This window comes from Dromiciops gliroides, chromosome 2 (genome assembly GCF_019393635.1).
Source record: "Dromiciops gliroides isolate mDroGli1 chromosome 2, mDroGli1.pri, whole genome shotgun sequence".
Classification (NCBI taxonomy): domain Eukaryota; kingdom Metazoa; phylum Chordata; class Mammalia; order Microbiotheria; family Microbiotheriidae; genus Dromiciops; species Dromiciops gliroides.
Window position 1 is genome coordinate 172292555 of NC_057862.1, and position 22958 is coordinate 172315512.

A 22958-nucleotide genomic window follows, 5' to 3' on the forward strand; every position below is an offset into this window, starting at 1 on the left:
TTCCCCTTTGCAATCCGACTTCCTGCTATTAGCCCCTTATACTGGCTAGTTATAAACTTCCTAAATTAACTAGAAGTGAGGGGAGGGGTAGTTAGGGTCACCAGGATGAGATACAATTTTAACAGAAGCCTTTTGCAATATGGCTCCCTTTCAAGTCATTTCATATTATTCCTCCCTCTTAGACTCTGTTCTTATACATCTTATATATCTGTTAGCTATTTCCCATCCAGAACAGTCCTTTCCTGTTTAGGATTCTTTATGCAGGTGGTCCCTGACATCTAGAATGTCACCTTTGAATCATAAAATTCCTAGCTTCCTTCAAAGTACAACTTAGTTGTACATAAGAACTTTCTACATAAGAACTCTCACATTTTCTCTCTTTCCTTGAAATTATTTTGTATTTGATTATCTTTGCATTGGTTTTATCTTCCAGCAATATATGAGCTCCTCAACAGCAGGGTCTGTTGCCTGTTTTTCAGCTTTATATTCCAGAAATCAGCATAGTGACTGGAACACTATTGTTGTCATTCAGTCATTTCAGGGGTGTCCAACTCTTCAAAGTTTGGGTTTTTTTGGCAAAATTACTGGAGTGGTTTGCCATTTCCTTCACCATCTCATTTTATAGATAAGGAAACTGAGGCAAACAGGGTTAAATGACTTGCCCAGGGTCACACAGCTAGTAAGTGTCTGAGGCCAGATTTAAATTCAGGAAGATGTGTCTTCCTGATTCTGGGCCTGGGACTCTATCTACTGCATCACTTAGCTTGGGGTGGGCTCTCATCACCTTACACCTGGACTATTACAATACCCTACAAGTTAATCTCCCTGACTCAAGGCTTTCCCCAATCCATGCTCCACTCACCTGTCAAAGTGATGTTCCTAAAATGTAAGCCTTCCTTTTACTAAACAACTTCCAAAGTTCCCTAATCACCTCTATGGTCAAATATAAGTTCCAATCTTTGACTTTTAAATTCCTGCACAACTTGGCTACTTCCTACCTTTCAAATATTCTTACACTTTATTCCTCTCCACATCCTTGACAATCAAGTGACCCTGCCCTTCTTTCTGTTCCTGAGGCAGGTAAGTGGGCAAGAAAAGTTAACATCTCTTTCCTCCTTCCTTTAAAAATACATGGAGAAGGGAGGCTAGGTGGCACAGTGGATAAAGCACCAGCCCTGGATTTAGGAGTACCTGAGTTCAAATCTGGCCTCAGATACTTGACACTTACTAGCTGTGTGACCCTGGGCAAGTCACTTAACCCCAATTGACCTAAAAAAACATTTTTTTTTAATGTAAGCTTCTTAAGGGCAGGGACTGTTTTTGTTTTTGTATCTATAACCTCAGCCCTTATCACAGTGTCTGGCACAAGTTAAGCATCTGATACTTATTCATTTGTCTATTCTCTCATCCCACATGACTTGTTATTTCTACCTCAAGGATATCTCTCATCTGTGCCCTTCTCACTTCCCACACAGTTGCCATCCTAATTCAAACTCTTATCACCTATCATGCAGGCTATTGTATGTCTTCTAAATTATCTTCCTGCCTCAATTTTTATTCCACTCCAACACATCCTCCACCAGTGTTTTTCTAAGAGCTAGTCTGGCCATATTACTCCCCTACTTAAAAACCTGATTTCCTCCCCCTTGCCCCTAAGAATACTGACTACTTTATTTGGCATTGAAAACTTTTCACAACCTGGCCCCGATCTGTGTTTCCAGCCTCCTGCACGTCATCCCCTCCCCTCACATGTAATGGCCTTCTTGTTGTACCTCAGACATAGCACTCTATATGCTATCTCTGTACCTTTGCCCTGGGCATTCTCCATTTTCAAAAACACTCCATGATCACCTTGGCCCCTTAGAATTCCGAGTTTATTTCAAGACTCATCTCAAATGCTGCCTTCTATGTGAAACCTTTCCTGGCATTCTTCAGCTCCTAATACATTCTAGCCACACCCATCACCTTGCATCAAGTTTGTATGTAGCTGTATAGTTGTCTATTGCTTCCTTCAATAGAATGTAAGCTTCTTCAGGCAGGGGCTGTTTGGTTTTGTCACTGTATTCCTAGTGCCTAGCAGTGCCTGGCGCATAGTAGGAGCTTAAATGCTTGCTAATTGACAGATTGAGAATAGCCCTTGAAGCTCATCCTCAGTACTCTCAGTCACACACTAAGAGAAAAGGACCATCAGCTTAAAACTGGATGAGAATTTAGGGGCCATCTAATCCAACCCCCTCTATTCAAAAGATATAAAAGTCAAGCGCTATGGTTCAAGGTTGCACAGGTTAAGTGGCAAAGCCTTAAAACCAAAAATCTTTCCTTTAGAGCATATAATGAGAGTCTTGGGGGTTGAGTGCTATCAATGCAGCAAATCTCTGAACTCTTTCAGACTTAACATTCAGGAAATCAACCATATATGTCCTAGTAGACAGTGTGGTGCTTACTACCATGTTTCCCCAATGCTAAAGGGGTTAAAGTGAAAAAACTTCCTGCTCTTTGGAGTAGGTAGCTATGAATAACTCTAAAATTCTCTCCTCTCTCTCTCTCTCTCTCTCTCTCTCTCTCTCTCTCTCTCTCTCTCTCTCTCTCTCTCTCTCCCTCCCTCCCCTTCTCTCTCTTTTTTGTGAGAGGGAAAAGCAACATTTTTGCAAGAGAGAAAAGTTCCCAGTACCATGCTACATGTAGGGTCAGAGAACCCTCCAACCTCTATCTAATCCACAATCTTAATTACAAACTCAATAACTCTTACCTCTTCATAAATAACTTCCAAATCTTTATTTTCATCATTTATTTTCACTTTCATCTGACTAGAAGGTACCTCTACATAGATGGAACATTCACGGGAACCCAACTGGCCAGCTATAATTTTGAAATGAAATTACAAAAAAAAATTGTGTATGGGAATATCAAAGCATGAGTTTTTCAAAATATCCATGCCCCGGGAGTCACTATAATGCTTGTGTAACACATCTGGCTTAATTTAGGCGTCTCAACAACATTACACAGTAAGAAGATATCTTTAGGCCCCTGAGACATAATGGTAGGTCATGGTAGCATTCATTTAGAATGATAGTAAATATTTCTAGTTAAGGAAATCTTTTTGATTAAACCTTTTTAATATATGCAGAGTTAAACTGTGACATGTTCTTTTTGTCATAAAGTAGCCTTTGGACCAGATGCATTACACTGTGTGAAGTAATGAACAGAGAGCTGGCCTTGGAGACAAGAAGTCCTAGGTTCAAATCTGGCTTCTGACTAGTGTGATTCTGGGCAAGTAACTTAGTCCCACAGTACTCTGAGCAGCATCCTAAAATGACCACTGGGCCAACCATTGGTAGAGGGAGTTTCTTTATCGTATACCAATAATGTCATAGGTCCGGTCCCTATCCCCTATGTTAATAACAGGCAGTTATTCAATCGAGTTGAATAGTTTATTTTGACTTTACATGCGGTGTTAAAAACCCAAAGTACATAGTATTTACACATCCACAATACAAGTTTACAAGATATCTATACATGTTAAAGTACTCTATAAAACAGTATAGAGTAACTTCAATTTAGGGTTACTTTTTTTATGCCGTACCATTAAAAAAGATACAATCTGTGTTTACCTTTGCACAAACAGATAAAGCATTTTTTTAAAAAAATTAAATTAACAGAATTGAGACTAGATTGAATGTTAGAAATTTCAACATAAATACTGATAGAACTCACATTACACTCTACAAGGCAGCACAATGTTACAGAAAGTTATCAGGGCTCACGCACAAGTATTGTTTCAGTTTTACACAAGTCTGGATTAATATTGGTAAAGTGAATTCAAACAAACATTTGTTGTGGGTAAACTGAGCAGTGTTTGTTGGTGGTGGTTGGTTGATTTAATTCATTATTAATCTACAATAATTTAGTTCCACTATTGAAATTTTTTAAGAACAAAGACGAAAGCTTTGGGGTTTCCAGAGTTCTCGGGAAATAATGCTCTTTATCAAGCAGTATCCTTTAAGGAAAAGAATAATTGCATCATTCTGTGTTGCAAGTAAAAAACAAAAACCAAGAAACAAAAAACCTTGGCCTTCGGCAAAATTCTCCTCCCCCAACACCCACAATGTAATAGAAATCAGCTTTATCTCAAGATACTAGTTGAAATTTTTTTTCTTTGTCCTAATAATCCACCAGCGCTCTCTGCCTTGGTTCTTTCTACATTAGTTTCAATAAGCAATGTGTTAACTAAAACAGTCATCGGTGAGGCACATCCTCAACTGCTAGTGGTTTCAGTAAAACCGCATAAACGATCTCCTTTACAAGATCTCGGCAGGTGTCACATTACCCTGGAAACCTCATTTAATTTCACATTCTAAGTATTTCATCTGGAGGAAAACAGGAGTGGAATGTTCATCATGGCAAAGGATGGGCCGCAGCCATATGGTTGGACTGGTTTCTGTGTATTTGTGTGTAAGTTTTAACCATTAATTGTTCTGGATCATTTTATGATTTTTTTTAAACAAAAAAACCCAAAAAAACAAAAAACTGTTCAGGTGCTAGTTGAGAAATACAACTGGCACTCAGAAAATGATGTGCGATAGTGAGAACACCGGACAGATTCTAGTACTTTTACCATTCTCATGAATAAGGCACAAAATGCACAGATTCAGGTAAACCCACACATAATATTTACAGCAAATTGTCATAACCTGCATGACTTTGGAGAAAAATCTTCACATAACACAACATAAACAAAATGATTGCACTACTGTTAAGTTTTTCAGACTGCTTCTGTAGGGCCAAATGTTGTTGAGTTTCTCACATACTTTAAAAAAAAAAAGGGGGAAGGGATGGGGGGAATGAATGAGAGTACAGGAGGATAGGACAAGGGAAGAAGAATTTTCTATAGGGTAATATTGAACAGAACCAAAGCATAACCTTTGCATTGGTATGTCCAAAGTTTGTAGAATAACTGGGGTCTGGATTCACAGTGGACAGGTAGCTCAAACTACCAAATACTGGTGGAAAAACCATGGACTCATCTTTAATACCTCTATCCCTCAAAACTGGCAAGATCATAATTGACGGTCGGATGAATAGCAGCACAAAGTTCCTTAGGTTTTTTACATTCTGGCACTGGGTCCCACATCATTCCAGCTAATCACCTGAAACCTGGCTCCATTTTCTATCTCAAAGCTCAACCCAGTGGACTGCCGTACAAAGACATTGGTGTCTGTTGTTCAGTCATGCTCAATGTAAACAATTCCATAGCATAAAAAGATGCAATGGGTACCTAAGTCGATCCTAGTGTATACACAACACACACACACACACACACACACACACACACACACACACACACACGCACACACATGTGCATAAGCATGTGCACAATCATAACACAGTTCGTTAGTGGCACAGACAAAATGCCACATGTGAAAAAAAATGCTACAGTTGGGCCAGAGACTGAATTTTCAGCAAATTGCTTGGTAATCTAGAAGTTCATTTCTTGGAGACATTACCATCCTTTTTTTGACATTTGTGCAAGAGGCAAGGTGAATGCATACATATTAAATGTTCACATTTAATGGGAAGACCACACATCACGGCAGTCTAAAATGAACCCATTTTCAAGTATTTGCTTACAGATTCTTCTGAGTACTGTATTCGTTATTTATAATGGTAAAGTAGCCCCATTGCTACACCTCTTTAACTCCAAACAAAAGAAATGGAATGACCAGCACCTTCCTTTGTTTTTTTGTTTGTTTGTTTTAAGCAAGTACTTTGAAGCCTTGCAGTAGCTACATGTGGCAAGTTCTGATGCTGCCAAAGTCAAGCAGTTTCTTTGGCCACTTGGTTCTCTTTAAATACAAGTGAGTCTCTTGTCTTAAGGTACCCACCCCCCAATATCATCCCTACAACCAGTACAGGCTAAAACACCCAGGAAAGAACATACAAGTCTCAATAGGTGTATTTGTTCAGCGGTCTGACTGATGTAGTCTGAGGAACGAACGAGGGTTTTGGTGGCACGTCAGGTTTTAAGGATGGTGTCCTCTTTATTCCCGTCCGAGGGAGGGTGCCATTACTGCTATAACTGCTCTGTCTAGAGACAGAAGGCTGCAGGTGAACACTGACTGGTGTTCCCTGCATGTAGTCCATCTTTGCACCTCCTGTGGCAGGCATATACCCTCCACGACTAATACTAGGCTGTCTTGATAACAAAACACCATTGGGTGAGTTTAAGTTTTTAGGCATAGCTGATATGGAGTGCCTTTGGGAGGAATTTTTGTGATAGCCCCTTTGTCTTTCCAGAGAGGTCATTGGGACCCCAGGAGTGGTGGGCACATCCACCCGCTTTGTTGGGCTATTCCTTGGGAGAGTAGAAGGAGGGGAGTACAATGATGCCTCCCGGTTTGGAACCTTAGGTGGGACCTCAGACATATTTCCCATTGGATCCAGCATTAGGGTCTGATGGGCCATCTGGATATCTCCCATGATGGCTTTGGGGTTACTACTTGGGTCACTAAGATGTTTCAAGAGATCATTGAGAGTGTTTCTAGAATCAACAGAGCGCCGGTGATCTCTTTTGCTTGATTTGGTTAGTGGGTGATCAATATTTTGAAGTTTTTTCTCAGCTTTATGAGCATTAGAATTTGAGAAAGATGTGTTGTAGTCATGGGTAGCATTTGGAAGAACAATAGCACTGGGAATATGCCCATGACTTAATGGAGAGTGGGGTGGAGGGCTAGAAGGGAAAAACTGAGGAGTGTCTTTCCTTGAAGCACCATGTGCCTTATCAGACTGGCTTTTCATGGACTGTAGGGTCTTCTGTTGGAGGACAGGAGTGGACTCAGGTGTAGGAAGTGCAGCTAGCTCTGGAGGCTGACCTCGATGGTCCATGATCATGGATTTTGTATCTCCGTTTGGTGGTAGCTCTTTACGACTAGTCAGGAGGTTGGTGTACAATTTGGGTGAATCAATGTTCTGTTGATATTCTTTGACGGGGCTATCAAATAAACCATTCAGTTTGGCAAAGCTCCCGCTGGAGTCTGTACAGGACTGAGCAGATTCAGCATCTTTGTGGATCTTCCTGGATTTCCGAACAAACAAGTCACGGTAACAGTAAACTGCCACCCCAGCGATGAAGGCACCCAGAACGAAAGCCGCAAAGACACAAGTGATGAGAACATTCATGTGTACCATCTGGTTCGAATCTCCAGATTGTACTTCCCACCTTACACCTGTAATAGATATGCAGGAAAGATGTTAAGGGCATGGCAATTCTTCCAGCAAGTAGCTTTGAAAAAGGGTTATTGTCATGTTACAAGCAGAACTACTTTCATAGGGTTAATAAGCTTGGTTTGGAGTTATAAGCTCCCACCACTTTTCATCTTTACTATGGGATTCCCAGGTGAGAGAATTACCATAAGGACTATTATCAGAATTATACATCCCTGCCTATCCTTAGTTACAAGGATCCCCTAATGATGCAGTGCCTGTCTGGCTACCATTCTCCAACACCTCACTATTTATCACAGAAGTAGTTTATGTAATCTTAGGAACTCTAAGGATTTCTGCCAGAAAATTGGGGTTAGAAGGTGTCTATTGTCTAGCTAGGCAATTAGTGAATCACAAAGGGATTTGTCTTACTTTTTTTCTCCCTAACCCACAAATCCATGCCAAAAGGCAGCTGGTATTATGAAAAACAATGTATGAAGTAACATCGATATACACGTCATGCTAATAAAATCATGATAATTTTTAAAATTCAGTTACACATATTTTGTTCACACACTAGAAGCATTCATTGGACAGCTGAGAGTCACTAGTTTCCCCGAGTGCGTTTGCTCCAGTTATCTTTTTATTTTCCCTTCCTACCTGAGGAGTACTCTTAAATTATATGCTCCTTTAAAAATCCACAGAGTCTAGTGAAAGGCACTATATACTAGGGAGGCAACAAAGTACAAGACTCTTCAAGAGAGATATTTAACTTAGACCTAGAAGAAGAAGAGTGGATTAGTTGGTAATTGTTGGAATTTTTAATGCAACCACAGACATCCTACAGTCAAAACAACGTTAGTTTAAGGAGGAACCTAGCTCTGTTACATGCAATAGACACAACTATCCCAGAGTGAGTGAAGAGTGAGATTTTAAGATTTGCTTGCTTTTGGTTAGTTGCCAAGGCCTTTGAATATTAGTTTGGGGGTCAATGTTCACAGTTATTATAGATTTCAGTGGCATTGTGTAAAAGAATCAAAGAGAAAGTAGAATGAAAGGATCACTAAAATAAGAGGGGGAAAGTAACTAGAAAAAAAATAAAAAGAAACATATGAATGGCAGATTAAAATGAAAACACAAAATCCCAAATCAACAAACAGAAATCATAAATGACAATGCACTAATAAAAAATAAAAACTGTTTGGAAACCTGATATCATGTTAGATAAATAGTACAGTATGAATTTTTTCCAGAAGAATTTATCTAGTAAAAGGATCCAGCAAGCATATTTTTTATTATTTCTTATAATAAAAATGACTGGCATGGGAAAATGGTTACTATATTTTGTTGCTTATGATAGCTATACTAGCTATTGCTTTATAGAAAAATATATATTTACATATAATTTCATAGATTTGATTATATTATTTAATTTATACATACATAATTTTATATGTAAATGCCTTTATTTTTACATAAATAAGTATTTATATAAATAAATGCATATATATGTGTACATGTATATGTATACACACAAACATGCATATATTTAATTCTTTAAAGCATTAATTGATATGGCTATCATAAGCGAAGAAAAGATGTGTGCATATATGTATATATAAACACATACATTTATTTATTTCCTATAAAGCATTAACTACTATGGATATCATAAGCAAGGAAAAACACATGTGCATATGTGTATGTATGTATGTATGTGTGTGTGCCAAAATAAATATAGCAAGAGTCTGGGTTGCTGGACACAATCTCACAACTGCTTTTAATTTAGAGGGCACCAATTAGGGAGCATTGTTTTCTGGTGTTGCTCAAAGGGCCCTCCAATTTCTTGCCCGATCTCTCTGAGATTATTAGCTCTTTCAGGGAGAAATCCAATATATGAGTATAATCTATGTGGCTATTTCACCAGCCCTCTCTTTATGAGTTGTCCATTTGTTTCATCTGTTAAAGGACACATTTAGACTTAACCTAAGGAGACCCAAGGGCCTGAGAAGAACAGTAGCAGAAGCAATGACACCTAAAACTTTTCCAGTGTCACTTGTCAAGGACCATAAGAGTAAAAGGAATTAAGGCACCCTCAGGACCCAGTGTCCCTGCACTGAGAGCCATTGAATGTCAGGTTTCCACTCAGTTTGTAAAGTATTCCCTGGTAAGGCCTTACCCTTTGGGATACCTGATAAAGGATCAGTAAAATCAGAAGTGTTTGGTTCATCTTGAACTACAAATTTCCGGGAGCTCGTCAGTTTAGGTTTCCAGGAATCAATCACTTTAGGTGTTATTTCTGGGATACTTGCCATTGTGGTAACAGAAGATGAGGATACCTCCATGTCTGTGGTGGCAAACAGATTTTTATTAATGCGTGTGTGTAAGGGAAAAAGCAATTTCCCCCCTCACTAGTCTGTGGCATTTCTTAGCAAATTGTAAGCGATATCCTAAGAAAGCTTCTTCTAGCTCTTCACACAAACGCATCTGAGGAAACTAAGTCGAATCCCTTCCTTTCAAGGGAAGAACAAAAATTAAAGAGGAAGCATGAAACATGTTTCAAAAATAAAAAAACACAGGAAGTTCCCATTGAATACCCCATAGTCATTCATGTTATCCCAGGAGAGGGAAAAAAGTCACAGCCCTATTTAATTTCTATTTCCTTCCCTTGAGAGAGTTATTTAATTTCCTCCTGTTTTTTTTCTCTTTCAAAAGCATATTCATGGAAGGTTTTAAAATGCATATTATGTGCCCCAGATATGGGTTTACAAAAACCTAATATGCATTTTTTAAAGCTCAGAAAACTTAACCAATAGTATAATCTGCTTAGAAAATAGGTGGTTACATACATTTGAAAAATAGATTTTTTTTGACCCAGGAAATGAAGGATACCCATAAATTCTGGTTATGTTCTTCTTAGATGTGAATAATTCTTAATTTATAGCTTATTCACCCCCTCCCACCAGAGTGATCATAGCCCAACAGCAGAACTCTGAAGCAATGGCTGGATGCACTTTGCTCAAGGTTCCCCCATATTCCTGCAGAAATGTCTTCAGGAGAATTAAGAGATTCATGCAAAAAGAAATGGAATCAACAAGCAAAACAATGACTACTTCCCTATAAAACATGCCCTCCTGGATCAGGACTGCCACCCTTTACTCTGAGAAATGAAGATGCCAGGGAGTTTTAGAAGTGCCAGTAGAAGCAAAAACCACTTAAATGTTTTAGCATGCCTAGAACAGAAAGCAGCTAAGTGGATTTTCTGGAAGTTTAGAAAACAAAACAAAAAAATCAAACTTCTTTTAGGTGAAGACCTCAAGGATCACATTTCAGATGGGTGCAAATGGTCCCACGTCAATGCACTGTGACAAGACACAAATGCAGGTGTGGAAACAGCCCACTGATATCAGAACATATCAGGGCCTGGTTTCTGTAATCCATTAGCTAAAGCCCTCATCAGGCCACAAGGCCTGATGATTTCCATGATCACGAAACACTCTGTAACATTTCTAAAACTTGTAAATACGCATTTTATCAAATGCATATTTGTTTTATAAGTCTTGGGAAAGGTGAAGAGAGAGAGGGGAGAGGGCAATGAAATTCTGCCATCCCTTGGGCATAGATGGCCAAGTGAAACATTCACAATGCAGGAGAAGAAGGAAAAAAAAAGCTAGGTTGACTTGCGTGCAGCTGAGATGCAGTCTATGTTAATTAGGCTTCTTTAAAAAAAAAAACACTTTTTTTTAAAGGATATGTCTCTGTCAATGATAAACTGTTAACATGCGGCTACAGAGGTGAGGTGTCCAGAAAGACACAAAGTCTCTCACTACCATCAGTTGGATTATGAGACAAAGCACAAAAATGAAGGGTTGCCAAACTGCGCAAAAGGAAGGAGAAGGGGGAGGAGATAAAAATGCTGAACTGAAGGAAAGAAAAAGTCATTAATTCAAAAAATGAAAAAAAACTAACCAGATGTTGGGCCGCCAAATATTTTGTAATCTGGTGTAGTTGAAGTAGGCAAAATTTCTAAAAGAATTAAAGGAACAAGTAATCAGTGCAAAGTAACCAAAAGAAAGCAAAAATTTATAAATTCTAAGTAACTGAAAAAAGTCAAAATAAGAGACTGCAAATTCAAAAACCAAAAACAAAAAAACAAAAACAAAAACAAAACAAAAACAAAAACAAAAAACCCTATTCCAATACTTTTCTGTAGCTTTCCTAAGCAGTTTTAAGAGGTTAAGAGGAAAAGAAAAAAAAAAAGGAAAACTTCCCTACTGAATCCCCAAAGACCAAATAACTTGGCTTTTGCGAAGTTTTCAGTTAAATGCTAGGTGGTAAAACTGAACAGTGTCCTTCATAAAAGGCTGATCGTCAAGTAACGTCCACATGCGATTGTGGTCATTGAGAGCTGCAGCAAGAGGCCCAAGTGATCTCTTCTTACCGTGGCAGTCCCCAAGTTGTGTTGTGTCTCCATATTCTGTGTCTTGCTCATATCCTCCAGCACTGTGGTTATGGGAAGCAAAGAAGTCCTCAATTAACAACCTTCATAGCAGTACAAGTGAAAATCAAAGCAGAACCAAGAACATAAAACTGGTTAGCAAAGACAGGATAGAGGAAGGCTTCCAAAGGGGGGGCGGGGAGACAACAATAGCAGCAAGCAACATTACATACAAAGATCCCCTTGCTACAATGAGTGTCTGTGCGGAAGGGCTTGTTAATGAGGATGCTTGGGATATAGGACAATATTAAGTTTTTCCTCCACACCCATGTCCCTTTACTGGTTGGAGTTTCCCTGCCCTTGTCTTACTGTCTATGTCCAATAACAGTAAAAGAGACAAGTTATTTGAATATTACTAGAGTTCAGGGCCTTGGCCTCACACACCATCAAAAGGAACAAGTGACATTTTGCCTAATGTGACAATGGACACTTACAGCATCCCAGGCTTCACCCGGCCACAGGCTCCCTGGCTCAACCAGCCACAGTACGGGTCACGAGATGCGATGCAAGATCTGTACAAAAAATGAGAATAGGAGGTAGTGTGGGCTCTTCCCATTACCCAAAGGTCTGCAGGTAGGTGGATTCCAGGTGAAGTAAAAAAAAAGAAAGGCAGCTTACTTTTTACATGGCCCATATCGCTCACAGCGACTGAGGGGAATTCTAATGACACAGCTGGAGAAGGCAACATACAAGGCGTGGTGGTCTTGATCCAGCTGCAGAGAGATGACCTTTCTGTCCTCTTCAGTCTCAGCATTACACCTGTTTGGTAGGAAACATTTGGAAGTCAAACACCACATGGCCCAGAGAAGAAGGCAAGTACTTAGGCTTTAGCTATCTGCTGGAACTGGGCAAGCCTGGAGGAATGAGTATCCCTTGGCAAAAATCTAGGCAGATATCATCTCTGAAAAGTAATCATTCACATGTTCTATATTCTGCCTCTCTGAGAATGATCAAGCTCAAGTTAGGCATGTTCAAGGCTGGATAAAAAGTTCCTAAAGACTGTTTAGGAGGAGCTTAAGAGTTTTGATGACCTATAATAGCTACAGAATCAGAATTTCTACTTTTGAAAGGGAGAACACAATGTTTTGGAACAAATGGATCATCATGTGAAAGCAAAAACATGAAAAAGTATCAGATTTAGGATTCAGGAGGTTCTGGGTTTGAACCACAGCTTTTCCACTTGACCTATGTCACAGCCTTGGACAATTCACTTAATGTCTCTGGGCTTCCCTTTCCTCATCTGTTAACATTTAACATTTATATACTACCTACCCTAGCCAGGCACTGTGTTAAGTGTTTGATCCTCACAATAACCCTGGGAGGCAGGTGCTATTATTCCCATTTTAAAGATGAAGAAACAGAGGTGAAGTGACTTGTCCAGGGTCACATAGCCAGTAAATTAGATTTAAACTCACAAAGATAAGTCTTCCTGACTCCAGGCCCAGTACTCTCTCCACTGTGCCACCTAAGTGTTCAATATCAATACATAAATAACGGCGTTATGCTAGATCAGTGTTTCTTAAACTTTTTCCACTCCCATCCCCTTTTTGCCTGAGAAATTTTTATGCGACCCCAGGTATACAGGTGTATAAAATAGGTATACATAACCTTTTACTGTTGCCAAATTGTTATGACCCCCCACATTCAGTTAAATGACCCCCATATGGGATCACAGCCCACAGTTTAAGAAGCTTTATGCTGGATGACATCTGAAGTCCCTTCAAAGTTTAAATTCTATGAACACATCTCTAAATTTTTCTTTAAATTCAAGTAAAAGAAAGTTGGACTTAGTTTCATTGCCAAAACCAATAAAGATGCCATAAAACAGATTAGGAAACATACCTGTTCCCTTACACCAGAGGGGAAACAGGACAGCATATACCTTGTCAGCTTGGTCATAGTATCAGCTGTTTTTGTTCAATTTTTTTTCCCTCATGGGTTTCAAAGGTGGTGGGTGTGTGTATGTGTGTGTAATGATAACAGATGTAAAAAGGTTGATCAAATTTGAAGCTGGCTAAAGGTTCTTAAAGATTGTCAGTTTTGTAGTTTAGGTGATATATAACAGAGAAACATAACTTTTAAAGGGAACAAGGAAAGGAATTTGTACTTTAATGCATGTATTATTTTCATCTTGGTATGAAAGCAATGTGAAACAGCAGAGAAAGTGATGGCTCTGAAGTCAGAGGATCTGGGTTTGAATCCTCATACGGCTATGGTAAAAGCATCCTTTACCATGCTTTAATCCAACTCTTTTGTTCTAGTAGCCAAAGGGTCTTATTTCATAGGAGGTTAAAGAAAACACAGAAACAGATGTGTAAAAATTCTTTTTTTTCACTTGTAACTGTCGGTTAGCATGTGCCATCCTAAAATATCTCAGCGATGTAACAGGAGTGGTGTTAAAAACTTCTCCCTTTCCCCGGGTGAAAGCAAGAGTAGATCCATTTTTAGCCTGCTCAGTAGTTCACCTTCTCTGCCTTCATGTACCCAGTAAAATGAAAAATATAGGGACATTTTTCTGTTAAAAGAACACTCCCATACCAAACCATCACTAATTTAGGTATCTAGGAAGACAGGTTGTTGTTGTTCACTCAACTCCTTCATGACCGCATTTGGGCTTTCCTTGGCAGAGATACTGAAGTGGTTTGCCATTTACTTCCCCAGCTGATTTTACAGATAAAGAAACTGAGGCAAACGGGGTTAAGTGATTTGCCTAGGGTTATATGGCTACTAAGTGTCCCTGGCCAGATTTGAACCCATGAAGATGAGTGTTCTGACTCCAAGCCCAGCACTCTATCCACTGCACCACCTAGCTGTCCTCAGGAGGAAAGGACTAGGGGGAAAACACTTAGTAAATATTTGAGCTGTGCTGGAGAAGAATTCTTGTAAAATATACCTACTTTGCATGGTTGTAAGCATCAATCTCTTCCAGTAATACACTGTCATTCAAGGAGAAAGGACTGGTCTTTGCCAGGATCTTAAGTACCACTCCAGCTTCTGAGCCAAGGAATATGACTGTGTAGTTTTGGTATGGTCCAGCTGAATGATCTACTGCAATAGCCGTCAACCTATACCTACCAAAGAAGGGGAAAGGAAGAACAATGTGGTAAAGTCAAGCGCCAAGTCAATAGGCAATAGCTCTAGTAGACATGGGTGTAATCCCCTGAAACAAGCCTACCTGACCCGAGTCTTTGTGAACCAGGGCTCCTCAATGATGGATGGGACAGCGGAGTCCATCAAAGGATGCGATTTGATGAAGGACAAGGTTTCATCAGGGAAATCAATTGAGGTTTTGTAAGCCTCAGCAAGGCCATGCTTCGCACAACAGCCAGGCCTGAAAAAGACCAACACTAGTTAATTTTTCTTCCACTAAAATCAAAGTTCTGGCAAAATAATTAAGTTAATAAGAGAATGTGTAGTAAAGAAATGAGGGTGTCACATCTTTATTTAAGGACATATATTTGTTTTTCTTGGCCTCAGGGGGCAAAACCAAAAGCAATGGGTGTATGAGGCAGACAGGTATATTGAGGCTTGATATATGGAAATACTTTCTAACAGTTAAACTGTCCAAAAGTGTATTGGAATGCCTCAGGAAGAGACAGCTTCTCCTATCCCTGCAGATTTTCAAATGGATCCTATATGAACACTTGCAATTTGCTGCAGAGAATATTAAGGGTTTAGGTATGGGACAGAGCAGATCAGGGATAACTGACCTGGGGTTCATGGGTTCTAAAATAATCTGTGAAGAGATTTCAGAAGCGCCCTTGGATGGGAGGGAAAATTGCATCTCTATTTCAATATAATTAGTTTCCTTCATAATCCTATGTAATTTATTTTCTATACTGAAAAACATTCTGAGAAGGGGTCAATAGGTTTTACCAGATTGCCAAAAGGGTCAATGACTCAAAAAAAGGAAAGAAAGAAAGGAAGGAAGGAAGGAAGGAAGGAAGGAAGGAAGGAAGGAAGGAAGGAAGGAAGGAAGGAAGGAAGGAAGGGGGAGAGGGAGAGAGAGAGGGAGAGAGAGAGAGAGAGAGAGAGAGAGAGAGAGAGAGAGAGAAAGAAAGAAAAAAAGAAGAAGGAAATAAAACAAGAAAAAAAAGAAAGAAAGAAAGAAAGAAAGAAAGAAAGAAAGAAAGAAAGAAAGAAAGAAAGGAAGGAAGGAAGGAAGGAAGGAAGGAAGGAAGGAAGGAAGGAAGGAAGGAAGGAAGGAAGGAAGGAAGGAAGGAAGGAAGGAAGAAAGAAAGAAAGAAAGAAAGAAAGAAAGAAAGAAAGAAAGAAAGAAAGAAAGAAAGAAAGAAAGAAGGAAAGTATGTATTAACAATCTCTTGAAATAGAAGGCTTTGGAAGCCCATTCTAAATGTCTGATTGTGTGATCCCATGATTATGGAAGGACAACAGAGAGAAGCAAGGGAGTGCTTGAGTCACAAAGGAGAAATGCTATTTCTACTTATATGACAATCCCTCCATGTTTCATAGTTTTCAAAGGTGCTATTCACAAGGCAATTTCACTGACAAGTTATTAAGGATATTGTAGAGGGAATTCCAGAACTGTATGGGAAGTTGGGATTGGAGGCTTCCTTCTGTCTCTCCCAGGGCTAAGATTCTACAATTCCATGATTCTTTACTATGTCCTGAGTAAGACTCCTACCCCAGATATTTTTCTTTTCTTTTCTTTTCCTTTCTTTTCTTTCTCTTTCTTTCTTTCTTTTCCTTCTTTCCTTCCTTTCTTATCTCCTTCCTTTCTTTCCTTCCTCCCTCCTTCCTTCCATCCTTTTTGTTGTTGTTCTTTACCTTGGCTTTGGGACTTTGTCTTCAGGTACTGCTGTCCAGACAGAATCTGGGGTCTTCTGTTCTTTAAACCTTCCTTTGAATACTTTTTCAATGTCATCCATGCTGAAAGCACACACAGCTGAACCAGGGATGCTGTAAGAAGAGAGGGAAAAAAAATCACTGGGAGATTCTAACAAGGAAGCCAAGAATTTCTCTGAAGGTCAGGTGCTGAGTCCCTCACCTGTTAAGCTGTGTGGTAAACACGCCAACCACAGTGGGGATTCCATTGATTTGTATGATGTCAGTGATGGACTGAAGGACATCAAAGTAGAAAAACGAATCCCCAGGGACAGAACAGTTGAGCCGGGCCTTGAGAAAAGAAGTCCAGTGTTTCTCCAGGACCCGCTGGGAGCCACCCATGTCATTTTTGCATATACGGGCCACGCGAGAATACACGGCCTGTCCGGGTGAAGAAAGAAGAGCAACAGGGATATGAATGTGGAGGAAATCATGAGAAAGCAAGCCATTTTTCAAGAGATCGATACAAAATAGGAAGATTATCTGGTTTAGAGGAAGTTTTGTTGTTGTTTTTTTTCCCCTTTAACAAAATGAATTCACACCAGACCAAGCAAATCAGAGGGAAGGGCTGTCTTAGTGATAATAGCTAGTATTTATATAGTGCTTTAAGACTTGCAAAGCACTTTATAAATATTATCTCATTTGAATCTCACCATAACCCTGGGAGGTAGGTGCTGCTATTATTCTCGTCTTACAAATATGGGAACTGAGGCAAACAGAGGTTAAATGACTTGCCCAGTGTCACGTAGCTAGTAAGTGTCTGATGTCATATTTGAATTCAGGTTTTCCTGATTCCAGGTCCTGTGCTCTATCCATTGACCTGCCTCTCCTGGACCTGACCTCTTAGTTTTTTGGTTTTTTTTTTCCTAAATGTTCATACTGTCCATGGAATCTAATATTGGCAGAGAAGTGTGTGCAAATGTATGTGTGTGTGTGTGCTCTGTGTGTATGTTCATGCATGAATATGTTTGAGTGGGGAATAACATATTTAAGTCTTAGTTATTATATAAATACTCATTCCTAAAGTAGCCTAGTTTTGAAAGAGCTTTTGTTTCATTCAAAAAAGTGACTAGGTCTAGAGAAATAAGAAACTAGCAAAGGCCAGGGATACTTGCAGATAACTACCCATGAAGATATAAAAAATGACAGTCTCAAAGCTTCTATTTCTAGTTTGGACATTGCTCAAGTCTCCCTGGGAGTCACCATCAGAAGATGATAGCACTCCAGCTTGAAGGGACCTAAAGAGCTCAACTGAGGCCCAGTGCTTTGTCCAAGATCACATGGGCAGTAGCAAGAGGCAAGGCGAGCTAGGATTTTTTTTTTTTTTTTTTGCGGGGCAATGGGGGTTAAGTGACTTGCCCAAGGGTCACACAGCTAGTAAGTGTTAAGTGTCTGAGGCCAGATTTGAACTCAGGTACTCCTGAATCCAGGGCCGGTGCTTTAACCACTGCGCCATCTAGCTGCCCTGTACGAACTAGGATTTGAACTCAGATCCTGTGACTCCAAATTCAATACTCTTCCCAAGATAGCCAAAAACCCTCTATGGACTGCATGCAATGCACTCATACAGGAAGAAGGTGCCCCATATCACTAACTCTCACAGATCAGCCTCCCACACAGTGCCACATAAGTCTGTTATCATACTTGCCTTGCCTAAATTATTATGTTCTACAGCAATTTCTCGAAAGAAGAAATAAACATAGTTTCCATATTCTATGGCATGAAGAAAGTGTGGCTCTGAAAGAAAAATTGAAGACAAACTGGTATCTAAAGGAGAATTCGATTAGCATTAGACACTAAGTGTTATGAATGATGGACAGATGTCCCTTAGTTACATATGAACAAGTCAACAGGAGTTCGGATATGCTGAAGATTTTAAGGAGTTCAAATATGGATGTGTTCAAGCTTCAATGAACCTGGAGTCTTTAATGTCAGCTAATGGACTGTAAAAAGGCCTACAGGGAATTATACTACAGCAAAGGTCTTTGTTTCTACAGATTTATTCATTAACCTATTTAACGAGGAAAGAAAAACTCTTACACTGGAAATAAAACCTTGAATCCCAGGTCCAAAATAACAAGTTCTGTTATCTCAGTTCTTGTGTCTGTAGACATTCACCAAATTCACCCTCACTAGGATGTTATGCAAGGATTTGCTGAGGGTCATACAAAAAAGGAGCCTGGCTGAGGCCAGACTCCTGATGTGGATTCTGGTCCCTTCACTCCCAATCAAGGGCTCCTTTCCCTAGACCCTGCCAGAAGTAGATTGTGATATAGATAAACAAACAATAGCCTGTAATTGAACCTCCACCCTCCCAGGGTCCTTAGCTGAGTCATCTTTGGCTCTAAGTTGCCTCCATTTTTCAAAGGTACCTTTTATCCACTTGGAATCATATTTTATGGTTCGTAGAGCAGATCCATCGCCCATGCTCCGATAAATGACAGCATCGCTTGCCAGGAAATCGGCTACTGTTGCAGAATACAGTTTCCCATCTGAAACAAGAGTTCTGGATTTGGTATAGCAAATGAACAAAACATTAAGCACCTACTATGTGCAAAATACAGAGATGGACACAAAAATCAAATGCAAAACATGCTCTCATTTCTCAGGGAGCCCATGATCTCATCCTCACAATAATAATATTTTGTATGGCTGTCATGTGGGAATAGTCCCTTGACTTTTCTGTGCCTCAGAGCCCACATTTGAAAACACTGGCTAGCTCAAATGGTCTCTAAGCTATAAATTTATGTTGATACATGCAAAAATCCTTTGAGATAATCAGGGAAAATACTAATAGCTAGCATTTATTTAGGGATTTGACGTTTGCAAACAGTTTATGTGCATTATCTCATTTAAACTTCCTAACAATACTGGGAGGTAATGGTATGTTTGCTTTTATTTGGACATGTAATTGCATCTATGTGGGAAAATCTTGGTAGGAAAACAACCCCCAACAGATGCAAACCAACAACTCCTCTATAACTTAAAGCTTTAGAAAATTTCATGGGTATACCAGGAAACTTGCCAGGGTCATTCATCTGGTATACAGGTCAAAGGCAGAACCTGAATCCAGGTATTCCTGACTCCAAAAATGGTCTTCTGATCACTATATCTTATTGTCAGGTTCTGACAGTGTTATTGTGCCCATTTTACAGATTTGGAAATAGGTTTAGAGAAGTTAAATGAGCTGTCCATGAACACACACAGCTACTAAGTGTCAGAGGTGGGATTCAAATACAGAGCTTTTTGAATTCAAATCTAGCATATAAATCTAGTAAATCTATCCACCAAATCACGCCGTCCCTCTTGTATCATTTACTTTTATTTGATAGATTAGGAAACTGAGGCACAGAGAAGTTAAGAATATTGCTTTTCCAAGTTCATATAGCTAATTAAATGGCAGATCTAGGACTACAAATAAGGTCCCCTGGCTCCATAGAGAGCAGTCTTTCCACTAAAGTACATGCAATTTGTTATCACCTAAATAGTCACTTCCCTTTTAGAACTATTATAATTTTTATTGAAAGAATTTCACTTTCCATCAATGTCTCTTGGAAACCTATTTAAAGATTTGATTTTCAGCACACCTGTGTCAATGAAGCTATCTAGGTGGTTATAGGCTTTCCTGCAAAAATTCTTCATCCCCTTTATTGTCAATAGTCATTTGGAATCATGACTAGAAAAGGTCTTACCAGCAAAGAGGGCAACATTGGTTTGTCTGGCATCAAAAGGGCACCTTGCCAAGCCACTAATTTCTTCCCCATCGTACTCCAAGGTATTCAACTGCAGAAGAAGAATAAAGAGCAGACATCACGTCTGTTCCACATACCAGTTTGGAGGCAACTGTGTTTGACTTCTGTTGTAATTCTATATGACAAATTCTGTCCTTCTCTAGTCTCCCATAGCATTAGAGACAAAACAAGTCGCTGGGGGTACAGACTAGAAAACTCAGCTCTTAACACTGTAATAGAAGGTTTAAAAGCCTATAACAATAACAGACAAATCATATCATATCCAATGGACTCACCCTATAGTATCTGCACATGGGATTAAATGCATTTGTGCCACAGACAAAAACCATCTCGTCATTTCTTGGAACAAACACTTTAATAAAGTTGTGGCACTCATCCTAAAAAAAAAAAAGTTACACATTAACAATAGATTTTTCACATGGCTCTCCATGAGCATACCCCTCTAAAAACTCGAAGTACTCCAAGGTTTTCACAATTGAACTCACTTTGTGTTTGCCTTTCATGGCACAGTTTTCTCGATCCTGTTGCCTTGACCTCCATGTTAATTTCTGTTTTAATCAAAGGAGAGGGGGGTGGGGTGCAGAGAGAGAGAGATTAATTCCTTACCTTGGAAATATTTTTCTTAGAAGGGGAAGTTGGGGGAGGGAATGGGTAAATGAAAATCAATTTCACCTCCCCCCAAAAAAGTTTCTTACCTTGCTTGGTATCACTTCCGTTTTGGGGATTTCATTTAAATTTACAGTATAAACTTGATCCCTGTTGGAAATATGGGAGTAGGCCATGTTATTAGAAGGCATAAAAATGAGAAGCTTGTCTCTGGTTTTTGTGTTTTTGTGTGTGTTTTTTTAAAAGATCTGTCTCTTAAATATGTTGTTAAGCCCTTAGAGACTGCTCACCCTCTGAAACAATTTAGTTAACAAAGGGCATGTTTTCATTAGTAAGATGCCTGTGGATCATTTCCCTAGTCAGGGAGAGGTATTATCACGGTAGCTCAGAGTATAAGCATAAACATACTTATGATATTCAGCTGGTTCATTCCAAGTTAAGGAGAAACAGGGAAGAATTATTTCCCAGCTATTCCCAAGAGTTTTCAGAAAGAACAGTCAAGTGTGAGACCTTAATGGCTATAGTAACAAAGTGCTGATGAATGCTTTGTCTCTGGATGTTGTCCCTGCTACAGAACTCTGGGAATTTTCTGGGTAGCTTGGTTCCCACCCCCCCTCCCCTTTTCTTCTGCCTACATCTGATTTTTGATCGCTATCTACATATTACTTTTTCATGAACTAGATGCATTAAAGCATGCACCACTAGAGAAAAGAATTTTAATCTAATAAACCAACGAGAGGAAAATTACCTGCCAGCAATATAAAGTGTGTCTCGAATTTTCAACATCAGCTGAAAGTCCAGCCTGTGCTGAGATTCATTGCCTGAAGGGCGTCCTCTAAAAACTGGATATTGCCTTGAATCTGCAAGTAAAAATGGCCTACACCATCAGTCAGGATTATGGAGTTGGAAGATCAATAGACAGCATTGATTAGCTGTATATACTAGTTGTAGAAGGGTTTTAACTAAATTCCTCTAGTAATGTCCTGAATGTAAATGAATAAAAGATGGGAAATGTCAGCCAATGGTCTTTTTTTATACTAAAATTACATGACTTATTTCTGATTGCTTTAGAAAAGAACACCTGAACAAAACTGCCTGATTTTGTAGTTATGAAAAAAAGAAAAAGAAAAACCTAAGAAATAATCAGGGACAAATTCAAAATTAAAAATACCTTTAAAGAAAGCAAATAAAAATGCCTGTCTCTATAAAGCATACCAAGGAACTGAGAACCAAGTGCTTCTTTCTCCTGAAAAAAGAATCATTCTATGGCTTACTTACAGTGGTAATCAACGGTATTGATGGGTTCATCGTCCTCAGGAAAGCTGACTGCCCTCAACTGGGAGATGGTTATTAACAGTATATATGCACAAAGCAGGGGGGGCCTCATGGTTGGCCAAGGGGGAGAAAAAAAGAGCAGCGCCTCCTCAGAAATCTGGGTTAGCTACCTGCAAAACACAAACAGGTTGAAAAGATTTCTGTGCTGTGATAAAACTGTTTTCTCATTTGTAATCAGCTCAATTTCACCCCCCCTTCCCCCCTCCCCATAAGTGCTGGCAGGTCTGGATGAGGCACCTTTACAAACACAGGGAGAAGGTGGCAGCATTCCAGAACTGATTAAATTTAGCATCTGGGAAGCGTATGGATGTTTGTGAATTTTTTAGGCAAATTCACAGGCTTTTTTTTTTTTGAGGTAACTATGTATGTCATCACAGCAAAGTCACAAGAACCACAGACAGAAATTCAGGCTGCTGACTTGGCAAGAAGATGGTGAAAGTTGGGATTAGAATTTTAATTAAACTGCAATTTCCTTCCCTTCCCCCAAACCTCCTGAAAAACATCCAATACAGAATTTCCCTTCATCCTCTAAAATGCCTAAGCTGTCCTCACAGATATCCAGAGAGATAATGATGGCCATCACCCTAGTAACCTATTGGCTGGAGATGATGCTGTGCTACTGCTGTAAGCATAACAAGGGCCTGAAACCCAAAGTTTCTGAGAAGTTTTTGTTGTTGTTGTATTGTTTTGCTTATCCTGGATTTGGTGGTAATCAAAATATG

General features: G+C 39.4%; 1 protein-coding gene across 9 annotated transcripts in view; it reads right to left on the reverse strand.

Moving 5' to 3' along the window:
• Nucleotides 1-3417: 3417 nt before the first annotated feature.
• SEMA6D (semaphorin 6D) overlaps nt 3418-22958 on the reverse strand; it is an 809515-nt gene continuing 789974 nt past the window's right edge. For 5 of the 9 annotated variants that reach the window (XM_043985488.1, XM_043985491.1, XM_043985489.1 and 2 more), the window contains 18 exons: nt 22180-22346; nt 21650-21761; nt 20991-21051; nt 20781-20843; nt 20571-20672; nt 20236-20326; nt 18916-19035; nt 18192-18280; nt 16707-16924; nt 16487-16618; nt 14874-15029; nt 14596-14769; nt 12317-12457; nt 12133-12210; nt 11642-11703; nt 11170-11226; nt 9380-9547; nt 3418-7223 (listed from right to left, as the gene is read on the reverse strand). In XM_043985488.1, coding sequence (XP_043841423.1) covers nt 5944-7223; nt 9380-9547; nt 11170-11226; nt 11642-11703; nt 12133-12210; nt 12317-12457; nt 14596-14769; nt 14874-15029; nt 16487-16618; nt 16707-16924; nt 18192-18280; nt 18916-19035; nt 20236-20326; nt 20571-20672; nt 20781-20843; nt 20991-21051; nt 21650-21761; nt 22180-22288 — 3213 coding nt within the window. In that variant the 5' untranslated portion in view covers nt 22289-22346 and the 3' untranslated portion in view covers nt 3418-5943. The remainder of the gene's footprint in view (nt 7224-9379; nt 9548-11169; nt 11227-11641; nt 11704-12132; nt 12211-12316; nt 12458-14595; nt 14770-14873; nt 15030-16486; nt 16619-16706; nt 16925-18191; nt 18281-18915; nt 19036-20235; nt 20327-20570; nt 20673-20780; nt 20844-20990; nt 21052-21649; nt 21762-22179; nt 22347-22958) is intronic. The other 4 variants (XM_043985492.1, XM_043985493.1, XM_043985495.1 and 1 more) reach the window with 4 other exon arrangements.